The sequence below is a fragment of the Coenobita brevimanus genome, chromosome 89 (genome assembly GCF_032717465.1).
Source record: "Coenobita brevimanus isolate Jiangsu-jjx chromosome 89, ASM3271746v2, whole genome shotgun sequence".
Classification (NCBI taxonomy): Eukaryota; Metazoa; Arthropoda; class Malacostraca; order Decapoda; family Coenobitidae; genus Coenobita; species Coenobita brevimanus.
The window spans coordinates 10,911,648-10,933,172 of NC_137042.1; the positions used below are offsets into that span (position 1 = coordinate 10,911,648).

The following is a 21,525-nucleotide window of genomic DNA, read 5'->3' on the forward strand; positions in this document are numbered from 1 at the left end:
TCTGACTTGGACTTTGAGGGGTTCATGACTGATGTGGAGTGTGCTGGTGGTGGTGGTGGTAGTGTGATGGGGCTGGAGCACCGGTGACAGAGGTCATGCTCTACAAGGGCAGGTCATACAATGCAGTGCGACACCAGATTCGGCTCACTCTGCCTCCCCGATTTTGCATTTTCAAAACGAACTTGCGTACAACTGATTATTTAATTTTTTCAACCCCCCGTTGCACTCTAAGCATTTCACATCGTAGACAATTGCATATTAGATGAACTGACTGTATACTGCTTCCTTAACTTCCATATCTTATTTATTTACAGGCACACCCAGGTTCAACGATGTAATTGGTTAGGTAAAACCCCATCGTTAGGCGGGGTATCGTATATCGGGGTACTTTTAACATGTCAGGTAATGTGAAGTGTTTACCAGCCTTGGGTTTCCCCCCAAACCGAGCCCAAAACCCACCCAAATGAGCCCAAAAACAAGTTTAAAGGCAATCTAAATGGCCTAGCAGCTGTCAAGGAAGCTAACCTATGCCTAACACCTGTAAATAACTCACTAAATCCCAACAAATATAATCTGAAAATCATCAAATATGTCTGGAAAAAATCAAGCTTAGTAAACTATCTATCTATCTATGTATCTATTGCCAGACACCATAATCCCGTAAGGGGTGGCCATTTGACTTTGAGTTAGTTGTTTTACGGGGTGGGGCACTAACCCTCCACCAACCCACTTGTTGACATGTAGGGAGCACATATGGTTTGGTTATATGGTTACCACCCAGCATTGTAAATGGTTTCCTGGCTTACATGAAACCATTTGGCTTGTCACTCAATGTAAAGCCACCTGTAAAGGAAAGAAAAGCAATAAGAAGTGACAGGAAAGATGGGAGAAATAGGAAGAGAGGAGGACAGAGACAGAAAAAGAATGATAAAGGCTAAGGAAGGCGTAGGCAGCACTACATCAAGTGAGTGGATGATGGTCACCACCACCTACCTTAGTAAACTGCAGAATAAAAATAACAATGTTTACCCCACCTATGGATAAAATGCATTAATCCAAGTCTAAATAGTTTATAAATCAACCTAAACACACAATTTTAGTCTGAAATATCATGAAAATCGGAAAAAAAAAAATAAAAACCCATCGTTACACCGGGGTTTGGCAATCATTAGGCCGGGTATGGTGGTATTTCTACCCCCATCGTTAAGCCGGGGTATTGCATCTAGGGGTATCGTTTATTGAGGTATTATTGTACATATCTGCATACTATATATCAGCATACTGACCACAATACATGCGAGGTAATGCTTGGTGAATTCATGATCTGATGGATACTGAATGTGAAGAAAGGTGTCCCGCCATGCCTCGTACCACCGCGTTGTTGGCTGTAGCTCTAAATCCAAAGCTCCACGAGTCCCAGATGCTCCAACTGTCCTGGGATGGGGCAAGAAATAGTGTATGTCATTACTATCAGTCACTTCTCTTATATTTTTTGAAGTTATTAAGTCCAAAGCATATTTTTGAAAACCTTCTACTGAAGTTCCATTGCTACCAACACTGATCTGCTACTTTCTCCCAATACTGTATACAGCACCAGGTACCAGTTTTATGAAATATGTGGTGATAGTTTGAAACTCACCCCTGACTTACTACTTAAGGATGGCTTCCTCTATATGATCTTAGGTTGAGATGGCACAGGAATTCTCCTCTTAACAATATTAAGAAGTTACTGTAATTCACTCTCATCTTAAATGTCAGGACCAACTTACCTAGCCCCGGGCTCCTACGCTCCTCATAGGGCGACATAGGATTGGATGATGGATGGATGGATGTAATTTGAGCAAGTTCCAATAAAACATTGCAATGGACCAAACATTTTTCTGCAGCTCAAGCATAATTGGCTTAGACAACCCAAATATGACAGTCAATGGCAAAACGAGTCCAAAGCCTAGTCATCTGTCATCCTGCCATCTTTATGCTCTTGGCTGAAGTTCTGAATACAGTACCGTACATGAGAAGTCTGACAAATCATACTGGTTTGAGATGATATTTTCATTTACAGAAGGCCTAACTTCTTCAGTGGGTAATTAAGGTGCTCCAATTGGATTAAGCCTGTGTAGGTTTATATCCATGGGATGGTTGGGATTTATTGCTTAAGTAATGCCACTCAAGGATGAGTGAGGCTGGTCACTCTCATCTTAAATGTCAGGACCAACCTGCCTAGCCCCGGGCTCCTAAACTCCTCATAGGGTGACATAGGATTGGATGATGGACTAACTTGTTTATACACAAAGTACTCAGCTAAGGTTTTCACAAGTACATATACATTCATAACTTATCTGTATGCTTATATATATTATGAACAATACAAATAATTGTATATCACAAACTTTTTCCTTCCAATTTTCAAAGAGAATTACATAGTTTACCCTACAAATTATTGAAAAATTACGGATAATCTCTTTACAATATAAACATATTACCATGGAAACAAAAACAGCTCAGGGAGGACACGTATTAGTACAGTATTAACAATGAAAAGAATGCTTCTTGCTCAACTGCTCCACTCCCCCACTCTACCTCAATGATATAAAACCAATCCCTCATCCCTACTCCTCCAAATGAGTCCACATGAGCTGTTGTGGGTTCGTGGAGATTACATTCAAACTGAATAAAACCACAGTCAGTTGTGAACATAATGAACGGAGAAGTAACCTAATGTAGCATGCTAGCCTAAGTATCCACTTCTTTCCATTGATATATTTCCATTTTTATTCTTGCTATCTCCCTAAGATTTTATTAAACTTAGAGGATATTTTCTAATTTAGAATGGTTAAATATATATAGCTTTCACTAGCCACTCCAATACAAGAATTCTTCCTTAAATGAATGAAAAGCATTCAGGAGCCAAATGTTAATCGCCCGCCAGAATATGCTTTTGGCCAAGTCCAAGATTTAGGCCATATCTTGATACCCTGAAGGTTTCATGTTGATAGCTCAAGCCATTCATTAGATATAATGGTGTTAAAGGCAGGTGATAAAAGCTAACTGACCTTTGGTAGCCATTTTGGTGACCTTGACCTTGACCCCAAGTGCCCATTTTCAAACTCGTCCAAGATTTTGGTCACATCTTGATACCCTGAAGGTTTCATGTTGATAGCTCAAGCTGTTCATGAGATATAATGGGAAAACACACACACACACACACACACACACACACACACACACACACACACACTCAGGCAAAAACATAATCACTCCGCCTTCTAAAGGCAGGCTATAATTGAGTTGTATCATCTAGGGTTACCAAAAAATTACCCGTAACGGGTAGCCACTTATACTGAAGTGGTTAAATATAAACAAATACCAAGTGGGCAGCTATATGTGACTTATCTACCTGATTGTAGGTCTGTCCCAGGGAGTATTTGCAACCACTTCACTCAGCAGCTTCTTGCCAAGGGTTGGCTGAGGAGGGCGGCGGTTCATATCTTCAAAAACCACTCGCAGGTTCCGAATTGGCACAGTACTGCCAGAAGGGTCAGCAATGCGAACTAAGTGAAAGAGAAGGAGTTTGTTAATGAATATTTGTCTACCATACAAACTCACTAAAAATAAGCTACACAGTATTGAGTACATATGGGTAACAATGAATATGGGAATACCGTACAAATGTGGGCAACTGTTCATGTAAATGCCCCAGTGGAGGACCAGGCAACTATAATGAAAGATAAGGTTTGGATGAAAATGAAAGTGTATGTGGAGAAGTCTTAAACGAGTGAGAGTGTTTTTGATTGGAGACATTAAAGGAAAACTGAAGAATGTATGGGTAGATGGGTTGGGTGGTGAGAGGGGTATGCCCAATGAAGTGGATGAGAATGCAGTGATTTGGGGGACAATTGTGCAGGGAAAGGCTTGGCAATAACCAATACCTCCTTTAGGTACATAATCATCCACAGGTATGCATGAAGAATGATAAGGAAAATGGGCAGTGAGCAGAATGAATGGAAGGCAATGACAGATTACTGACATGTGTGCATGAATGAGCAAATGATACGTAGCCTATGTTAGACATGAGTGTAAAGAGTTTGGGGAAGTGGACTATCTGATTACTGTATAGTAGTGTCCAAGACAGAGAAACAAAAGTGTCGGGTGAACAGAAAATGAGAAAGACAAGAGGTAGCAGCTCCTGCAAGGACAGCTGAAAGATGCCAGGAGGATGGAAAAATGGCAGAATATAGGTGACAAGCACAGAAGCGACTGGGTAAATATGATTTGGAACAGATGGAGGAGGTATACATGGTGTGTATAACATATTAACAGAAGAAATCTGTGCAACATGAGAGGTGGTATGTGGGATTAAGAGGAGATGTAAGGAGATGCAAGAAACAGCATGGTGGAATGAGGTGAAATGAGCTGTGGCAGAGAAGAAAGCATATAAGGACTGGATGGAAAGTACAGCAATGGATGATGTGGAGAGACAGAAACAAGCTATATATAGAGAAGAGGAGAGAGATGAAAAGACAAATATGAACAAGAAAAGAATGGAAGAGGAGATTCAAAGAAATCTGTAAGAAACTGTTTAGGAAAGAGGTCAAGAAGGTAAGACAAGGTGATAAGGGAAGCAGCAGTGGAATGGAAGATAAAAATGGCTGAATGTTGGTGGAGACAGGAGGAAAAGCTATCAGATGGAGAGAACACTTTAAAGAATTGCTGAACAGCTATCCAGAGTGAAAGTAGCACAAATATACAGTAAGTGGTCGGGGAATGGCTGGCTGGGAGAAGAGGAGGAGTGAGTATAGAGGAAGAGATCAGTAGAATGGACGTATCAAAAGTATAGTAATGAAGAAAATCTAAATGGGGAAAGTCCCAGGAACTGATGGAATGATGTGTGGTGAAATGCTGAAACATAGATAAGAGTTACTGATACAATGGATAGGGTAGATAAGCATACTGAACTGGAACGTTGGGGTCCTTGAGGAATGGAAGTCAGAGATATCTGTTCCCTTATACAAATGAAATAGGGAAAGAGAAGTGTATGGGAATCACACAGGTATTTGTCTTCTCAGTGTAATACGAAAAAAGAAAATGTGATAGGATACTTATCACTTTCCTCCAGTCTTCTGGAACTTTCCATCGCTAATGCCAGTATACACACCTCGTGCATTTTGCTGACAGCTTCATCATCTCAATTCGTCAACAATTCTCTACTAATAGAATCCACTTCTGGTGTCTTTCAGCATGTTAACTCCCAAATTTCCCCTTAGGAGACTGGTCCATTCCACTGGCCGACCCAGGCATGGGGCAATTACAGGGGTATTGTAATTGATTACGATTATGATTACAATAAAAGTAAGAGTAATCGATTATGATTACGATTAGGCTACATAAGAAGTAACCATGATTACAATCATGATTACATGTACTGTTATGCACTATACAGTATGATTATGAGCACATTTCTTTTATACTTGACACTGATCAAGTAAACAGCTGAAATTAGTTTTTAAAAGCAAAAACATTGTCCTGTATTATAAAACTGATATTTTCTAGGGATATATACCGGTATCTTATATGCAAATCATCTTAATAAGAACTGCCTGTGTAAGGAAGAACATAGGGTTAAGCTCTGCAGAACCTATGGTGACTGTTACTCTGGATAAAAATATACTGTACAGTGCTATGTCCAGTAGTTGTTCCTTTATTTTTTTGCCAATTTGCAATACAAATGTGTTTTAATAATTCAAGCACCGAGACTTTTCTTCACTTTGTCCTTGATCCTTTCATTCTATTAACTTTTCTAACAACTGAGATCTTCCCAGGCGATATTATTCTAGCTTAGGTAGGATATTATATGGAAGCATCTAAGTGATAACCTACAAATCACTTTTGTTTTAATATTACTTACAGACGTCTATGGTGTATATTTGACTGTTTGACAGTGAACTACAGTATTTTATTCTTGATGAGTATTTGTGGAAGAATAACTAATCTGGGGCCTTGTAATTGTAAAAGTAACCAAGATTATGATTACAATATGAGAGTAATCGATTACGATTACTTTGAAAAAAATCCCTAAGTAATCGATTATGATTACGATTACACAAAGTCTATAATAGATTACAATCGATTACGATTAACCGATGTCTGGGCCGACCAACTCTCTTATCCATGCCCCAAAGTAACAAGTGCTTCATTCCTATATGCCACTGCCAGAGTGTTAATATACTCTCTCCATCTTTTCACAATATCATCCTCATCTTCCAGCATCCTAACATCCTTACTTCAAAGAGTACCCCAACCCTCCCTTCACCTTCATTCCTTTAGCTGTCCTTTACTGTCTCAGTATTTCTTTCTATCATCCTTATACTGATCCCTTACCTTTCTTTCATACACATCATCCACTTGCTTTCTGGCTACTTTTACCATCCATTTGACTCTTTGTTTCAACCTCCTATATTCTTGCTTTCTTCCTTCTCTCACTTCCCAAGGTACATTTCTCTCCAGCATCTTCCATGCCTCCATTTTCTCCTTCAAAGCTACACTACACCTCTATTGCTATTAAACTATACAGTATCTTTTCTTTTTACTTCTTTTCACAATTATCTTACCACATACTGCTTCTGTTGCTTCAATAATACCAATACTCATCTTCAGTCCTCACGACTTTCCACATTTCCTATTTCTTTCTCTGCATTTAGATTCACACTCAGATTCTTTCAGTTTATCTATACAGTACTTGAGCCTAAATCTTCCAGCTACTTCCTTTTTCTCCAGGTTTTCTAACCTTGTTCTCTCCTCCAGTACTGGTTCCTCATTTCCTTCATTTTCTATCTATCTATCTATCTATCTATGGCCAATGCCATAATCATACTTCCATTTACTTCTAATTTTGACTTTTGCCAGTATTGCAAAGTGATCTGAACCTGTTAACAATTCTCTGCTTTTGCATAACTATCTTTCTAAACCATTCCTCTACCATTACATAACTTTCTGCTCATTTTCATTGTCTCTTCTCCGTCAAGTACGGTACAGTATTTGCATATCTATAAATCAACTTGTGCTCAAAACAGCTATGTAGCATCTAAAAGCAATGATCTTTCTGCAAACACTTCTAATAAAAACTCACCACTCCCATTCCTTCTCTCCATACCTCACCTCCCTACAATATTTTCTACTTTCCCATACCATACCCTACCTTACATATCACCCAGAACAATAACCTTTGTGTTTTTCTGCCCTTCTTTTATATATTCATTCAGCTGCTCCCCCAGTTTTTTATTCTCTTCCATCCTCTTAACCATTTCTTTGTTAATAAGCACTTACACATAAAAATGCATACTGGTACCTGTCTACCCCTATCTTGCACTCACATCACACAATCCTTGCATCAACACACCTACCAGTATATACTTACACACTTTTTCATTCACTCTGATAAAAATAAAACAAACCCTTTCTTCTTCCTTCCTTTTACCCAATTTCAAACCAGACCATACCATCCATCTTTCTCCTCCACTCCATACTGATATACCTGTATCAGATTCTTCATCACAACACCCCACTACCTACTAAATGCATTTCACCCACTCCATATACCCAAAGCTTGCCACTCTCAATTCCTTCAAAAAAACCAAACCTCTTTTCTTGGTCATTCATGTCATTCACATTAAATCTATCTATCTACGGCCAGACATCTTAATCCCGTAAGGCAGGGGTGTGCAACCTTTTTTCCCAAAGGGCCACTAGTCACGACTATGTTGGTATGAAGGGCCACATAACCTTACTATTTCACGTTATTTACTACGATCGAAGACTTATTATGTGGGATTATACTGATAAAAATAGATAATTAGTTGTTACTGATTTTATTTAAATTGGGATCATAAAAATAAGAATTGTCCGAAACAAAAGTATTTTCCTTACTATCAATGAGCAAATGAAAGGCTACCTTATTATTATAGCGTACAAATATAAATAATTACTTGTTATTGGTTAACTGGGATCATTAAAATAAGAATTATCAAACGCAGACACATTTTCCTTACCATCAATGAGCAAATGAAAGGCTACCCTAGTGAGACGGTTGATGTTGCATTTGGGACACCAACTCATCAATATCAGGCTGTATGGATGATGTGGCTACACGCAGGGTACTTTCCAAATGTTCATCAGTGAGTGAAGACCTATACTTGTTTTTAACCAGATTCATTTTTGAAAACAGCTGCTCACATACATATGTGCTACCAAACACTGCCATCATTTTCCTTGCATGAGCAGACAGTTTTGGATACATTGTCACTGATACATGCTTCTTATAAAACTGGTATACTGAACTATCATCAAACTTCTTTCTTAGTTCATCATTGCATTGTAGTTCAATTATTTCCATTTGCATGTCCTCGGGAATTGCTTCCACATCCACAGAAAAAGGAGAAGCAAAGACTTCAATGGCTTGTGAATGTTTCTTGAGGTCATTAAATCTTTCTGAAAATTCCTCTTGTAAGACTGCCAACTTGTCACCATACTTCTGATACTAAAGGTTGCTAGTGTCATGGTTTTTCAGTGTAGGAAAGTGGCCTGAGTTATGGTTTCTGATTTGTGACTCCCATAGATGCAATTTTATCTGGAAGCCTTTGATCAGTGAGAACAACTCATTTAATAGTTGATCTTTTCCTTGAAGTCTAACATTCAGTGCACTAAGATGATCAGTTATATCTACTAAAAATGCTAAATCACATCTCCATTCCTTATCTCTCAATTCAGGGATAGCATTACCTTTCATATCTAAGAACAGTACAATTTCTTTCAAATGTTCATATGCTCTCTTCAACATTCCTGCTTTGCTTAGCCACCTGACCTCACAAAAATACTTCACATCACTGTACTCTGCTTCAATGTCTGCCATTAACTGCTGAAACTCGCGGTGATTTAGACCTCTTGACCTAATGAAATTGACAGCTTTCACAAGAATATTAGTCACATGCTGAAAGTTTATTGTCTTTGCACATAAAGCTTCCTGGTGTATGATACAATGCAGGACAATAAGTGAACCTGAGAAAATATTTTGAGACTCCATTCTGGTCTTCAGTAATCCAACAACCCCATTTCTTTGACCAGACATCGCAGGAGCACCATCTGTTGTAATGCAAACTAAATTAGTGTAGTCCAATCCAAACCTTGCCAATACTTTTTCCAATTCATCAAAAATATTTTGTCCTGTTGTGGTCCCCTTCATGCTTTGTAGTGAAGCCATTTCCTCTGTAATATTATAGTCATTGTCAACACCCCTAATATACACAGCAAGTTGTGCAGTGTCTGTGGTGTCACAACTCTCTTCAAGAGCAACAGAGTACGCAGAAAAAGCACTAACTCGCTTGACCATTGTACTTTCAATACTCCCTGAAAGACTGTCTATTCTTCTAGCAACAGTATATCTTGAAAGGCTTATGTTTTCAACTTGTTTCTTTTTGTCAGGAAACATATTGTCCGAGGCTACACACAAACATTCTTTAACTACCTCACCATCAGAATAGGGCTTGAGTCTTTTTGCAAGATTTGACTAATCAAGAAGCTTGTTTTGAGAGATGCATCATATTCCTTAACTTTCTTTGTAAACAATGACTTGTCCTTTCAGAGATTTCTGCAAGAATGATATTTTTTCCTTGTGTGCTTCACCTGTCATATTTTCATATTCTTTGTGCTTTGTGATGTAGTGTCTATTGATGTTATATTCTTTTAAAACAGAAATGGTTTCATGGCACACAAGACACAATGCTTTCCCCCCTGATTGTATGTATAAATATTGTTCAGTCCATTTCTCTTGAAAACTCCGGTTTTCCTCTGAAATTTTGCGTTTTTTACTTGAGGCCATTATTAGTACAATAAGATCTTTCCTGCTGAGAAAAATATATAATTAGTAAAACATGGCTTTAAGAAAAATGTAATAGATTCCAATAAAATTAATAATTTTGTATAAATTTTCTTAGCAAAATCAAGTGAATGATTAAGATAAAATACATAAATCGATTACAGAAGTAATTAAGTGCATATCTTTCGGGATGAGTTACCCATTCTCTCCCGACTCTCTCCCAAGCTAAATATAATCAACTGTTGTTAGCCATATTAGGAAGGAAATCATTATATCTGCACCAAATCTTTCAGTAGACACATATAGTAACCCCCTTATCTCTATAAAACACTCCCTCACTTACTTAAAATTGTCGAATGGTAGCCTAAATATATGAAAAGTAAGCCATCGGTAAAGAACAGGTTAAAAATGGGCTATGCAAGAATAACTGTTCAGTTGTAGCTATTGATCAATTTATGGTTTATAAATCTTAGCAGTTCTACGGTTAAACGACATTCTCAGCACTGATATATAATTTTCAAAAATTATGAAAAGTAAGCCATCGGTAAAGAACAGGTTAAAAATTGGCTATGTAACAATAACTGTTCAGTTGTAAGCTACTGATCAATTCATGGTTTATAAATCTTAGCAGTTCTACGGTTCTACCACATTCTCAGCAGTGATATATAATTCTCAAAATGTTTTGCTTGCAAGTTTTCTAAAGCCAATCACAAAACTGCAATATAAACGAAGTTTAGACACTTAGACTACCGGTAATCACAAATCAACCACATCAAATGAAGTCTCAACGGAGACTGGTGAGGCAGTGGCACTGTCAGGCGGGAACACATGTACCATACTACTGTACAGTACGTGAATCATACGTGTCTGACTCATAGACAGACAGCCAAGGATCACTCAATCTATATATGTACTATATAATAATTAAAAATTTCAAGTAATATGTTATTTTCTGTTCTAATATAACTAAAATCTGTACACTAGTGAATGAAATAGGAAAAAGATGGTAAAATTGGTACACAAGAATATGAATTTAATATTTTAATCAAACCTTCGGTGGGCTCTAGTTGGTAACACTCTCTCTCTCTCTCTCTCTCTCTCTCTCTGAGGGCCGCACTATAGCTTATTTATTTTTAGGAGAAAGGGCCGCATTGAAAGCCTTTGAGGGCCGCATGCGGCCCTTGGGCCGCAGGTTGCACAGGGCTGCCGTAAGGGGTGGTCACAAACAAATCGCCTCATGTCACTCTGTCCCATGCCATTTCACTGTCTGCCCCCCCAGTTCACACCCCCATCTCACATATACCTCTCCATTCCATCCCCCTATCTCGTCCTCAGTCTCCTCCTCCCTCTCCCCCCCTCCACCTCACTCACCTACATTCTCCCTGTTAGTCTCTCACTCTCCATCCCCTCTACATGGTCAAACCACCTGAATGTATTTCTCCTAATGCTTTCTATCACATCCATTTCCATACCACAATGCTCATATTAAGTGCTATGATAATAATTCCACTGTACAGTATAGAGGAAAGAGGAATAAGGAAGGGTGTAAGAATCACAGAGACAGCAGTTTATTGAGTATACCAGAAAGGTGTTTGTTGGGTGCTTATAGAGAGGGTGTGTAGTACAACAAAGGATAACACAGGTGAGGAACAGGGTGGGCTTAGAAAGTGTAGGGGATGTGTAGACCAAATATTTACAATGAGATCTTTAGTGGAGAAGCACGTTACAAAGAATAAGAGGCTGCATGCTGCATTTATGGACTTGAAGGAGGCTTATGATTGGGAGGATTGGAAAGGATCATGGAGTGTGTTAGGTATCCTAATTATGATGTAGGAAGAGTTTGTTAAGGTGAAAAAAATCCTTTTATGAAGGAAGCACCACATGCATCAGGGTGAGGAAGAAATTCAGTGCTCCTTTCAACATTAATAAAAGTCTAAGATAGGGATGTATTATGTCACCCTGGTTGTCCAATATACAGTACGGTATATATATATATAAATACGTATATATATATATATATATATATATATATATATATATATATATATATACAGTACAGACAATCTTTCCTCATACTTTGACGGAGGTATGTTCCACCAAAACTGCGCGAAGTGTGGAACGTCGAAGTATGAAGTTAATTGTTTATATGAAAAATTAAAAGTGTTCCAGAGGGAGAGCTACCTAACCTTTCCAAAAAAAAAATCCTCAAACACAAGAAATACCTAACAAAATGAACTGAAGAATATTGTTAGGTTACATTACATTGACATTAGGGTCAATCTGGGTGATAATAACAAGTAAACATAAAAAATGCACACACGAGTACACAACTTATTGAAAAACTGACCAAAAAAGAAAAAATGCAGTGGTTAGGTGAGGATGTTCTTGTAGGGCATGCGAAGTTCTGTACAGGGTGGATGGGGGATAGTGACTAGGTGTGTGTGTGTGTGTGTGTGTGTGTGTGTGTGTGTGTGTGTGTGTGTGTGTGTTCTTACCTTACCTTACCTAATTGTTCTTGCCTAATTGTATCTTTACAGGAATGAGTCAAGCTCGTAATGTCCCGTGTCTTCAACCATATTTATCGTACATATCCTTAAATTTGTGAATTGTTTTGGCACACACTATTTCACTCGGTAGTGCATTCCATTGGTCAATTGCTCTGTTTGGGAAACTGAATTTCCTTACGTCTTTATCACCTCTCTTCTTATGCAGTTTTTTGCAGTGTCCTCTTGCTGATGCTTCTCCATGTGTTAAGTAATCATTTATGTCTATTTTCTCCTTCCCTGATATGCACTTATATAGCATTATCATGTCACCTCTTTTCCTTCGCTCCTGTAGTGTTGGTAGATTCAGTTTATTTAGTCTTTCTTCGTAGCTTAGGTCCCTTAAGCTTGGTATCCATCTTGTAGCGGCTCTTTGAACTTTTTCAATCTTGTCTATGTGCTTTTTGAGATGAGGACTCCAGACTACTGATGCATATTCCAGGGTTAGTCTAATGAATGATGTTATTATCCTTCTTAGCATGTCTTCATTTATGTATGTGAATGCTATTCTCATATTTGCAAGCAGTGTATACATGTTCCGTACCTTCTCGCTCATGTGGTCAGCCGGGGATAGTCTGTTATTAATGATCACACCTAGGTCTTTCTCTCTTTCTGATGTGTATAGGGTTTTATTTCCTAACTTATAATCCCAATCAGGTCTTTTTCCACTTTTACCAAACTTGATTACATGACACTTGTCCACATTGAATTTCATTTGCCATGTACTACTCCATTCATGAAGTTTATTTAATTCCTCTTGTAGCTCTTTACAAGAGTCTGTGTTAGTAATTCTCCTTTGTATTTTTGCATCATTTGCAAACATATTCAGATAGCTCTCATTTCCAGTGTTACTGTTTATATCATTTATATACACTAAAAACATGATTGGTGCCAGCACTGAACCCTGTGGTACTCCACCAGTCACTTCTTTCCATGATGAGTAGTTTCCTCTTAGTACTGTTCTCATTTCTCTTTTTATGAGAAAGTCTTGCATCCAACAAAACAGTTTGCCTCGAATTCCTCCTTGATGGTACAGTTTCCATAAAAGTCTTTGGTGTGGTACTGTGTCAAAAGCTTTCTTGAAATCTAAATAGATACCGTACTGTCCACCCATCCTTCCCTTTCCTGTATTGTGTTTGTTACTCTGTCATAGTAGCTGAACAGATTAGTAACACATGATTTTCCTTTTCTGAAACCAAACTGTCTTTCTGTTATCATACTGTGTTCTTCTAGATGGTTTACCCAAGCTTTTCTTATAAGCTTTTCTAATACCTTGCTTACAACACTGGTCAGTGATACTGGTCGGTAGTTGAGTGGATTTTGTCTATTTCCTTTCTTGAATAAGGGGACAATATTTGCTTTTTTCCAAATATCAGGTAGTTTACCTTGACTCAAGGATTTCTTGAAAATTAAAAATAATGGTTTACTTAACTCCTTTGCACATTCTCGTAATAACCAACATGAAATTTCATCAGGACCACTTGCTTTTCCTCTGTCTAATCTACTTAACTCCTCCTGTATTACTTTTTCTGCTATTTGTATATCTGGTAGTATGTGTGGACATGCATGTTCCACATAGTCCCTCTCAAAATTTTTTTTTTCTGTAAAAACTAATTGGAAATTCTTATTTAGTGCTTCACCAATATCCTTCTCTTGTGTATAAGTGATTCCCTCGTCCGTAATTGATTGTATTATATCTTTTACTTTGGTTTTGCTTCTGATATAGCTGTAAAACAGCTTTGGTTGATCACTACTTTTATTTATTATATCCTCCTCAAACAGTTTTTGGGCTTCCCTCCTTATTCTTGTATAATCGTTTCTTGCTTGTTTGTAATTATTATATGCCCTTTCACTATTATGTCTTCTGTATCTATTCCACAACAAATCTCTTCTTTCTTTTGATTTTTTACATTCTGTGCTGAACCATTTCTGTATTTTCTTATCTGCTTCTTTGTGCTGTGGGATGTACTTCTGGACTCCTATTTCATAAAATTCACAAAAATTTTTATATACAGCATTTAAACCTTGTCCTCTAAGCTCATTTTCCCAATCAACTTCTAAGAAATACTTCTTTAGGTCTTGATAATTTCCCTTTTTATAGTTTAGGCTCTTTTTGTAACTGTCATTGCTGTTTACTATGTCATATGCTATCCTGAAGTTATAATTTAGTACTGCATAATCGCTTTTGCCGAGTGGAGGGTGATATATTAAACTGTCGATATAATTTTCTTGCCTAGTAAATATTAGATCTAGCACTGAAGGTACATCAAGTCCCCTTTTTCTGGTGGTTTCCCTCACATGTTGCATTGGGAAGAACTCTTGTACAACATCCAGGAGCTTTTGGTCCCAACAGCTTTCTTGGCTAATTATATCTAGAGTATTCCAATTTATATTTGTATTGAAATCCCCAGTTAGTATAATTCTTTCTGATTTCTCTTCCATTTTATGTAGTAATGATCTTAAACTCTGAATTGTACTCTCTGCCAGGTCTTCATATTCATCTCTTTCCCATTTGTTTGATCTGGGTGGCATGTACAAATTGGCTACAATTACTTTACCTTCAGATGTGTTGATCTCTACTGCAATCAGTTCTACTTGTGATGGTATATCTAGTTTTATTTCATTGACTTTTAGATTTTTCTTAGTTAATATTATAATTCCTCCTCCTTTTTTTAAATTTCTGTCTCTTCTCCATATATTGTATTCCTCTAAGTTTAGTATGTCATTGGATATCCTTGGTGTTAATTTTGTTTCAGTTAGGCATATTATTTGTGGTTCATTTTCTCTGACATAATCATTCATCTCTAGTAATTTAGATACCATTCCATCCACATTTGAGTACATCAACTTTATCTTCTTGTTTATATACTTGTCATGACATGGTTCTACTACCTTCCTCCTTTTTATTCTATCCTGTTTGTGTACCACTTTCGTACCTGCAATCCTATTACTTTGTAAAAAAATTTCTTCTTTTCCTCTTCTGATCTTCCCTCATTTTTTGTTTTTGCTTCCTCCTTTTTCTCTTTCAGTAATTCCAGTTCCTCTTGTGTTAGGCATCTTTTTATCCATACATTTTTGAACTCCTCTTTTTCCATAAGATTCTTTGCATTTTTTAGTATCTCTTCCACGGTGTTTACACTCTGGAAAGTCACCTTTAGAGGTCTTGTCTTGCTTTTCTCATATTTCCCTAACCTTTTGTGTTCCTCTATGTCTTTACTACAGATTTCCTCTGATACTTCCTTCAGTAAGCTCATTACATTTGCCATCTCCTTTTTGTCTCTTGTGATCTTGTTTTTTAGATCTTTCTCTTCTATACCAGTGATTACTATAGATTTGTTTATATCTACTGAATCTCTGACTAACTTTGGATTGTTTTGGATTATTCTTTTCACTTCCTTTTTAATGCTTTTTTCCTCCACCCTTGTTTCTAGGTCTTTCTTTACTTTCGCCATTTCAGCATACGTGGTTTCCACATCATTTTTGTAGCTTTGCACAGCTTCATTCACCTGTATTATCTTCTCCTCAATATCACTGCTCTGGTCAGTAAGACTGCTTACTTGCCAAATTGTCTCTGTGTCATTTTTTAACTCTTCCATAACACTCTTGTGATTGACTACTGTACTTGCAATTTCACTCACTTTCTTCCTAAGTGTACTCAATTCCACTGTTAGTTCACTGATGGTTGTGTCTTTCTTATTGGCCTCCCTTCCTAGTTTTTCTATTTCTTCCTTTTGCAAGTGCATCTGCTTCTTTATTTCATCAATTTCATTTCTGAAAGCCATTTCTAGTTTGTTTACACATTCAACCAGTCTCTTCTGAGTCTCCACTTCAACCAGTTCTTGGTAGAAATCATCATTTTGCTTTTTACTTTTATCCCTTTTCTTTTCCAAATTTGATCTACTAAAGTATGTATCCATTTTGCAATACTAAAAGTGCAAAGTATATACTTACAATCCCCGTGTTGTTGTAGTCTAAACAAACCTCAGATGACTCAGCATATTCTTTCGTCTTGTTTTTCTTTCCTGTTTGAACAAGTCTTGTTTAAACTTATTATTTTTTCCTTTTAATAATGAAAAATCACTTAGTCTAACCTAGTACAGAGCTTGACTCATGCAAAGATACTAATTTAGGTAATGCCACTGGCCGTGTTGGTTCGGTATGGAGCGCCGATGTCGCACGTCCTACTCGGTTGAATCCCTCTACGTGTGTGTGTGTGTGTGTGTGTGTGTGTGTGTTCGTGAATTTCTGTACAGGGTGGATGGGGCTAGTGACTAGGTGACATGGGCCTTTCTGGGGAAGACCCATTACCATCACCTAGGCTGAATCCTTTGAAGCCGAACCCTGGTTCCAGTTCATCTGCCTCTCCTCTGTACATTTCTCCTTCCTCCTCATCCCCAGTATCAGACACATCCAAGTCTCTAATAATATCTGCTACATTTGGTCTTTCCTGGAAATATCTTGATATTTTTTTTGTTTCTGCTCCCTAATGCTGTTACTGTACACTTCCAACAGCTTTGACTTTGCAGAATTCAAGCTGGACAGGACTTTTGGTACCTCTGGCACGGTCCTGGTGTATGCCTCAATGGTGGTTACCAGCCCTGTTATGGTGGACAGGCAGCGGGATAATTTCTGCATGCTCATCTTGTCCTCCCTTGGCTGCTCTGGGCTTTCAGTCTCATCCTCACTAGTCATCTCTCCCTCTGTCATTTCCATCGCATCTGCCTCCTCGTCGTAATCTGCCAACAAGTGAGCATCGGTACGCGTAGATGGCGTTTTCTCGACTGGGGAGTAACGCTGAAGTATGAAATTTTCGTCCGTCGAGGAAAACGGTAACTTTTCATCACGTCAAAGAATGAATCATCGAAGTGCGAAATGTTGAAGTACGAGAAAACACTGTATATATATATGTATATATATATATATATATATATATATAAATATATATATATATATATATATATATATATATATATATATATACAAATATATATATAAATAGTGTACATGTATAAAGTAATACCTCGATAGCCTATATCATACCCCGAGATGCCATACCCCAGCCGAACGATGGGGGTAGAAATTGCACCATACCCCACCTAACGATGGCCAAACCCCGGTTTAACGGTGTTTTTTTTTTTTCTTAACATTTTTAATGATATTTTAGACTAAAATTGTGTGTTTTGGTTGATTTATAAACCGTTTTTTGACTTTGAATGATGTGTTTTAGCCACAGGTGGGGTACGCATTATCATTTTAGGGTACAGTTTAATAAGCTTGATTTTTTCCAGGCATATTTAACGATATTCAGATTTGATTTGTTAGTTTTAGTGAGTTATTTACATGTTTTAGGCTTAGGTTAGCTTCCTTGACAGCTGTTAGGCCATTAAGATTGTCTTTAAACCTGTTTTTGGGCTAATCTGGGTGGATTTTGGACTTGGTTTGGGGGGAAACCCAAGGCTGGTAAACGGTCCACATTGAAATACGTTAAAAGTACCCACATATATGATAACCCGCCTAACAATGGGGTTTTATCTAACCAATTACATAAACCGGGGTATACCTGTGTGTGTGTGTGTGTGTGTGTGTGTGTGTGTGTGTGTGTGTGTGTGTGTGTGTGTGTGTGTGTGTACAGTATATATATATATATATATATATATATTTACATATATATATATTATGAATTGGAGCAGATGGGAGACGTGGAAGGTGTGTGTAGGATATTTACAGAAGAAATATGTGCAGCATGTGATGTGGTGTGTGGAAGGAAGAGAAGATGGAGGGGGGTGCAAGGAACAGCGTGGTGGACTGAAGAGGTGAAACAGGCTGTGGCACAAAAGAAGAAAGCATACAATGAATGGATGAGAAATAGAGGGGTGGAAGAAGTTGAGAGGTGGAATAGAGAGTTATATGTAGAAAGAAAGAGAGAGGTGAAAAGATTAGTAAGAGAGAGTAAGAAGAGAGTGGATGAGGAATTTGGAAGGAATTTGAGTGTAAAGTGGAGGGACTGTAAGAAAATGTTCTGGAAAGAGGAGAAAAGCGTAAGGTAGGGTGGAAGTGAAGTTAGCAGGGGAGTGAAAGATAAAAATGGTAGATTACTAGTGGAGAAGGGAGAAAAAGTGAGCAGATGGAGAGAACACTTTAAGGAATTGTTGAACGTAGAGGATGGAAGTAATGCGAGTATAAGTGGCTGGGGAATGGCTGGGAGAAGGAGGGAGGTGAGAAGACGGGAAGAAATCAGTAGGATAGAAGTTGTGGAAGCAATGAAGAAAGTTAAATCGGGGAAAGCCCCAGGAATTGATGGAGTGTGTGGTGAAATCCTGAAGCATGGGGGAGAGATAGTAGTAGAATGGATGTGGAAGATGTGCAGATTGGTCTGGGAGGAAGGTAGAGTCCCGGAGGATTGGAAGTCAGGTATAATTATTCCCTTGTACAAAGGAAAAGAGGAAAAAGAAGTGTGTGGTAATCATAGGGTCATTTGTCTTCTTAGTATAATAGGAAAAGTGTATGGTAGGATACTTATTGACAGAGTTAGAGAAAGAACAGAGAAATTAGTTGGAGAAGAACAGGGAGGTTTTAGGAAGGGAAGAGGTTGTGTAGATCAGATATTCATTCTTAGATCTTTAGTGGAAAAGTTTCTAGAGAAGGGAAAGAAGTTGTATGCGGCTTTCATGGATTTGGAGAAAGCATATGACAGGGTGGATAGACTAGGATTGTGGAAAGTGTTAAGAATATATGGAGTAGATGGGAAGTTGCTGAATGCTGTGAAGAGTATGTACAATGGTGAGAAGGCTGCAGTGCGTGTGGATGGTGAACTAAGTGAATTTTTCTCTTTGAAAGTTGGTTTGAAACAGGGATGTGTCATGTCTCCATGGTTGTTCAATCTGTACATGGATGGGGTAATAAAAGAGGTACAAGGTAGGGTAGTGGATGTTGGAGTGGCCCTGGTGAGAGAGGATAGTGTTTGGAAACTCCCTGTACTGTTGTTCGCAGATGATACTGTGTTGTTGAGTGAAGACGAAGGGGAGCTGCAAGGCTTGGTGGATGAGTTTGGGAGAGTGTGTAAGAAACGGAATCTAAAGGTGAATGTAGGGAGGAGTAAAGTGATGGTCTTTGAGAGAGGTGAAGTCAGTGAATGTACAGCTTGGTTGGATGGTGAGGAATTGGAAAATGTGAGTACGTTTAAGTACTTGGGTAGTGTGATGAGTAAGGATGGAGGTTTGGAGGGTGAAGTGCTTGAAAGGGTACAGCAGGGAAGAAAGGTTGCTGGTTCTTTGAAAGCAGTAATAAGAAACAGGGAAGTGAAAAAGTTACTACATGACAGTATTGTGATACCAACTCTAACGTACGGATGTGAAGCTTGGACGTTGTTGGAAGGACACAAGTCAAGAGTGATAGCAGTGGAAATGAGTTATTTAAGAGGAGCCTGTGGAGTCACATGGAGAGACAGGCTGACGAATGCGGATATAAAGGAGCGTTGTGGTGCTGATGTGGATGTGATAGGAAGCGATATGAGGAACACACTGAGGTGGTTTGGCCATGTGGAGAGGATGGAGGGTGAAAGACTGACGAAGAGAGTGTATGTGAGTGAGGTGGAGGGGGGAAGAGGGAGGGGGAGGCCGAGGATGAGATGGAGGGATGGGGTGGAGAGGTATATGAGAGAGGGGGGTGTGAGTTGGGAGCAGGGCAGTGAAATGGCGGGGGACAGGGCGACTTGGAGGCGATTTGTTTGTGGCCACCCCAAACGGGATTGAGGCGTCTGGCAATAGATAGATAGATAGATATATGTGTGTGGATGAGCGAATGAGAAGACAAGTGTTGGATGCAAGAGTGTGGAGAGGGTGGGGGAATGGAGTCTCGGACCATCACTTAGTGATGGCCAAGATAAAGCTGCAAAAAAATGGTTAAGGAGATGAAGGGGAAGACAGGAGGAAACAGCTCCTGTGAGAAGAGTGGAGAATTTGCAAGGTAGTGAGAAAATGGCAGAGTATAAGAGTATAGCGGAAGAAAGATTGGGAAGGTATGAGCTACAGCAGATGGAAGGGGTGGAAGACCTATGTAAGATATTCACGGAAGAGATAGGCGCAGTGTGTGAGGTGGTTTGTGGAGTGAGGAGGAGATGCAAGGGTGTGCAAGGGACAGCATGGTGGACTGATGAGGTGAAATGCGCTGTGGAACAAAAGAAGGCATATAGTGAATGGTTAGCGAGTGTAGGTAGGGGAGAAGATGAGAGAGAGAAGAGAGAGGTATATGTGAGGAGAAGAAGGGAGGTGAAGAGACTGGTGAAGGAGAGTAAGAAGAAAGTGGATGAAGAGTTTGGGAGGAATCTGAGTGTGAAATCGAAGGAAAGTAAGAAATTGTTTTGGAAGGAGGTACAGAAAGTAAGGCAGTGTGAAAGGGGATATAGTAGGGGAGTGAAAGATAGGAATAATAGATTGTTGGTGGAGAAGCGAGAGAAATTGAGATGGAAGGAGCACATTGAAGATTTGTTGAATGCAGAGAGTGAGAGCAATGCGAGTATAAGTGGCTGGGGAATGGCTGGGAGAAGAAGAGATGAGAGGAGGGAGGAAGAGATCAGTAGGACGGAAGTAGTGGAAGTAATGAAGAAGATCAAGATGGGAAAGGCCCCAGGAATTGATGGAGTGTGTGGTGAAATGCTGAGGTATGGGGGTGAGATTGTTGTGAAGTGGATATGGAGGTTGTGTAGATTGGCTTGGGAAGAGGGAAGGGTTCCAGAGGACTGGAATCAGGTATAATTGTTCCTTTACACAAAGGAAAAGGGGAGAGAGAAGTATGTGGTAACCATAGGGGTAGGCTATTTGCTTTCTTAGTGTGACTGGTAAAATATATGGTAGAATACTCATTGTTAGGGTTAGGCATATAACAGAGGAGCTAGTTCGAGAAGAACAAGGGGGATTTAGGAAGGGAAAAGGGTGTGTAGATCAGATATTTGTTCTAAGATGTTTAGTGGAGAAGTATCTAGAGAAGGGAAAGAAAGTGTATGCTGCCTTCATGGACTTGGAGAAAGCTTATGACAGAATAGATAGGCAAGGTATGTGGAAGGTATTAAGAATATATGGGGTGGAGGGGAAATTGTTGAATGCTGTGAAGAGTATG

The 21,525-nt window shown here is 38.8% G+C and overlaps 1 protein-coding gene across 2 annotated transcripts in view; it reads right to left on the reverse strand.

Moving 5' to 3' along the window:
* The window catches only part of l(3)76BDm (trafficking protein particle complex subunit 8 homolog l(3)76BDm), a 196,524-nt gene that overhangs the window by 171,000 nt on the left and 3,999 nt on the right, over positions 1-21,525 (reverse strand). For both annotated transcript variants that reach the window (XM_080281518.1, XM_080281519.1), the window contains exons 2-3: positions 3,398-3,551; positions 1,287-1,434 (exon numbers count right to left, since the gene is read on the reverse strand). In XM_080281518.1, the coding sequence (XP_080137644.1) occupies positions 1,287-1,434; positions 3,398-3,551 (302 nt within the window). The remainder of the gene's footprint in view (positions 1-1,286; positions 1,435-3,397; positions 3,552-21,525) is intronic.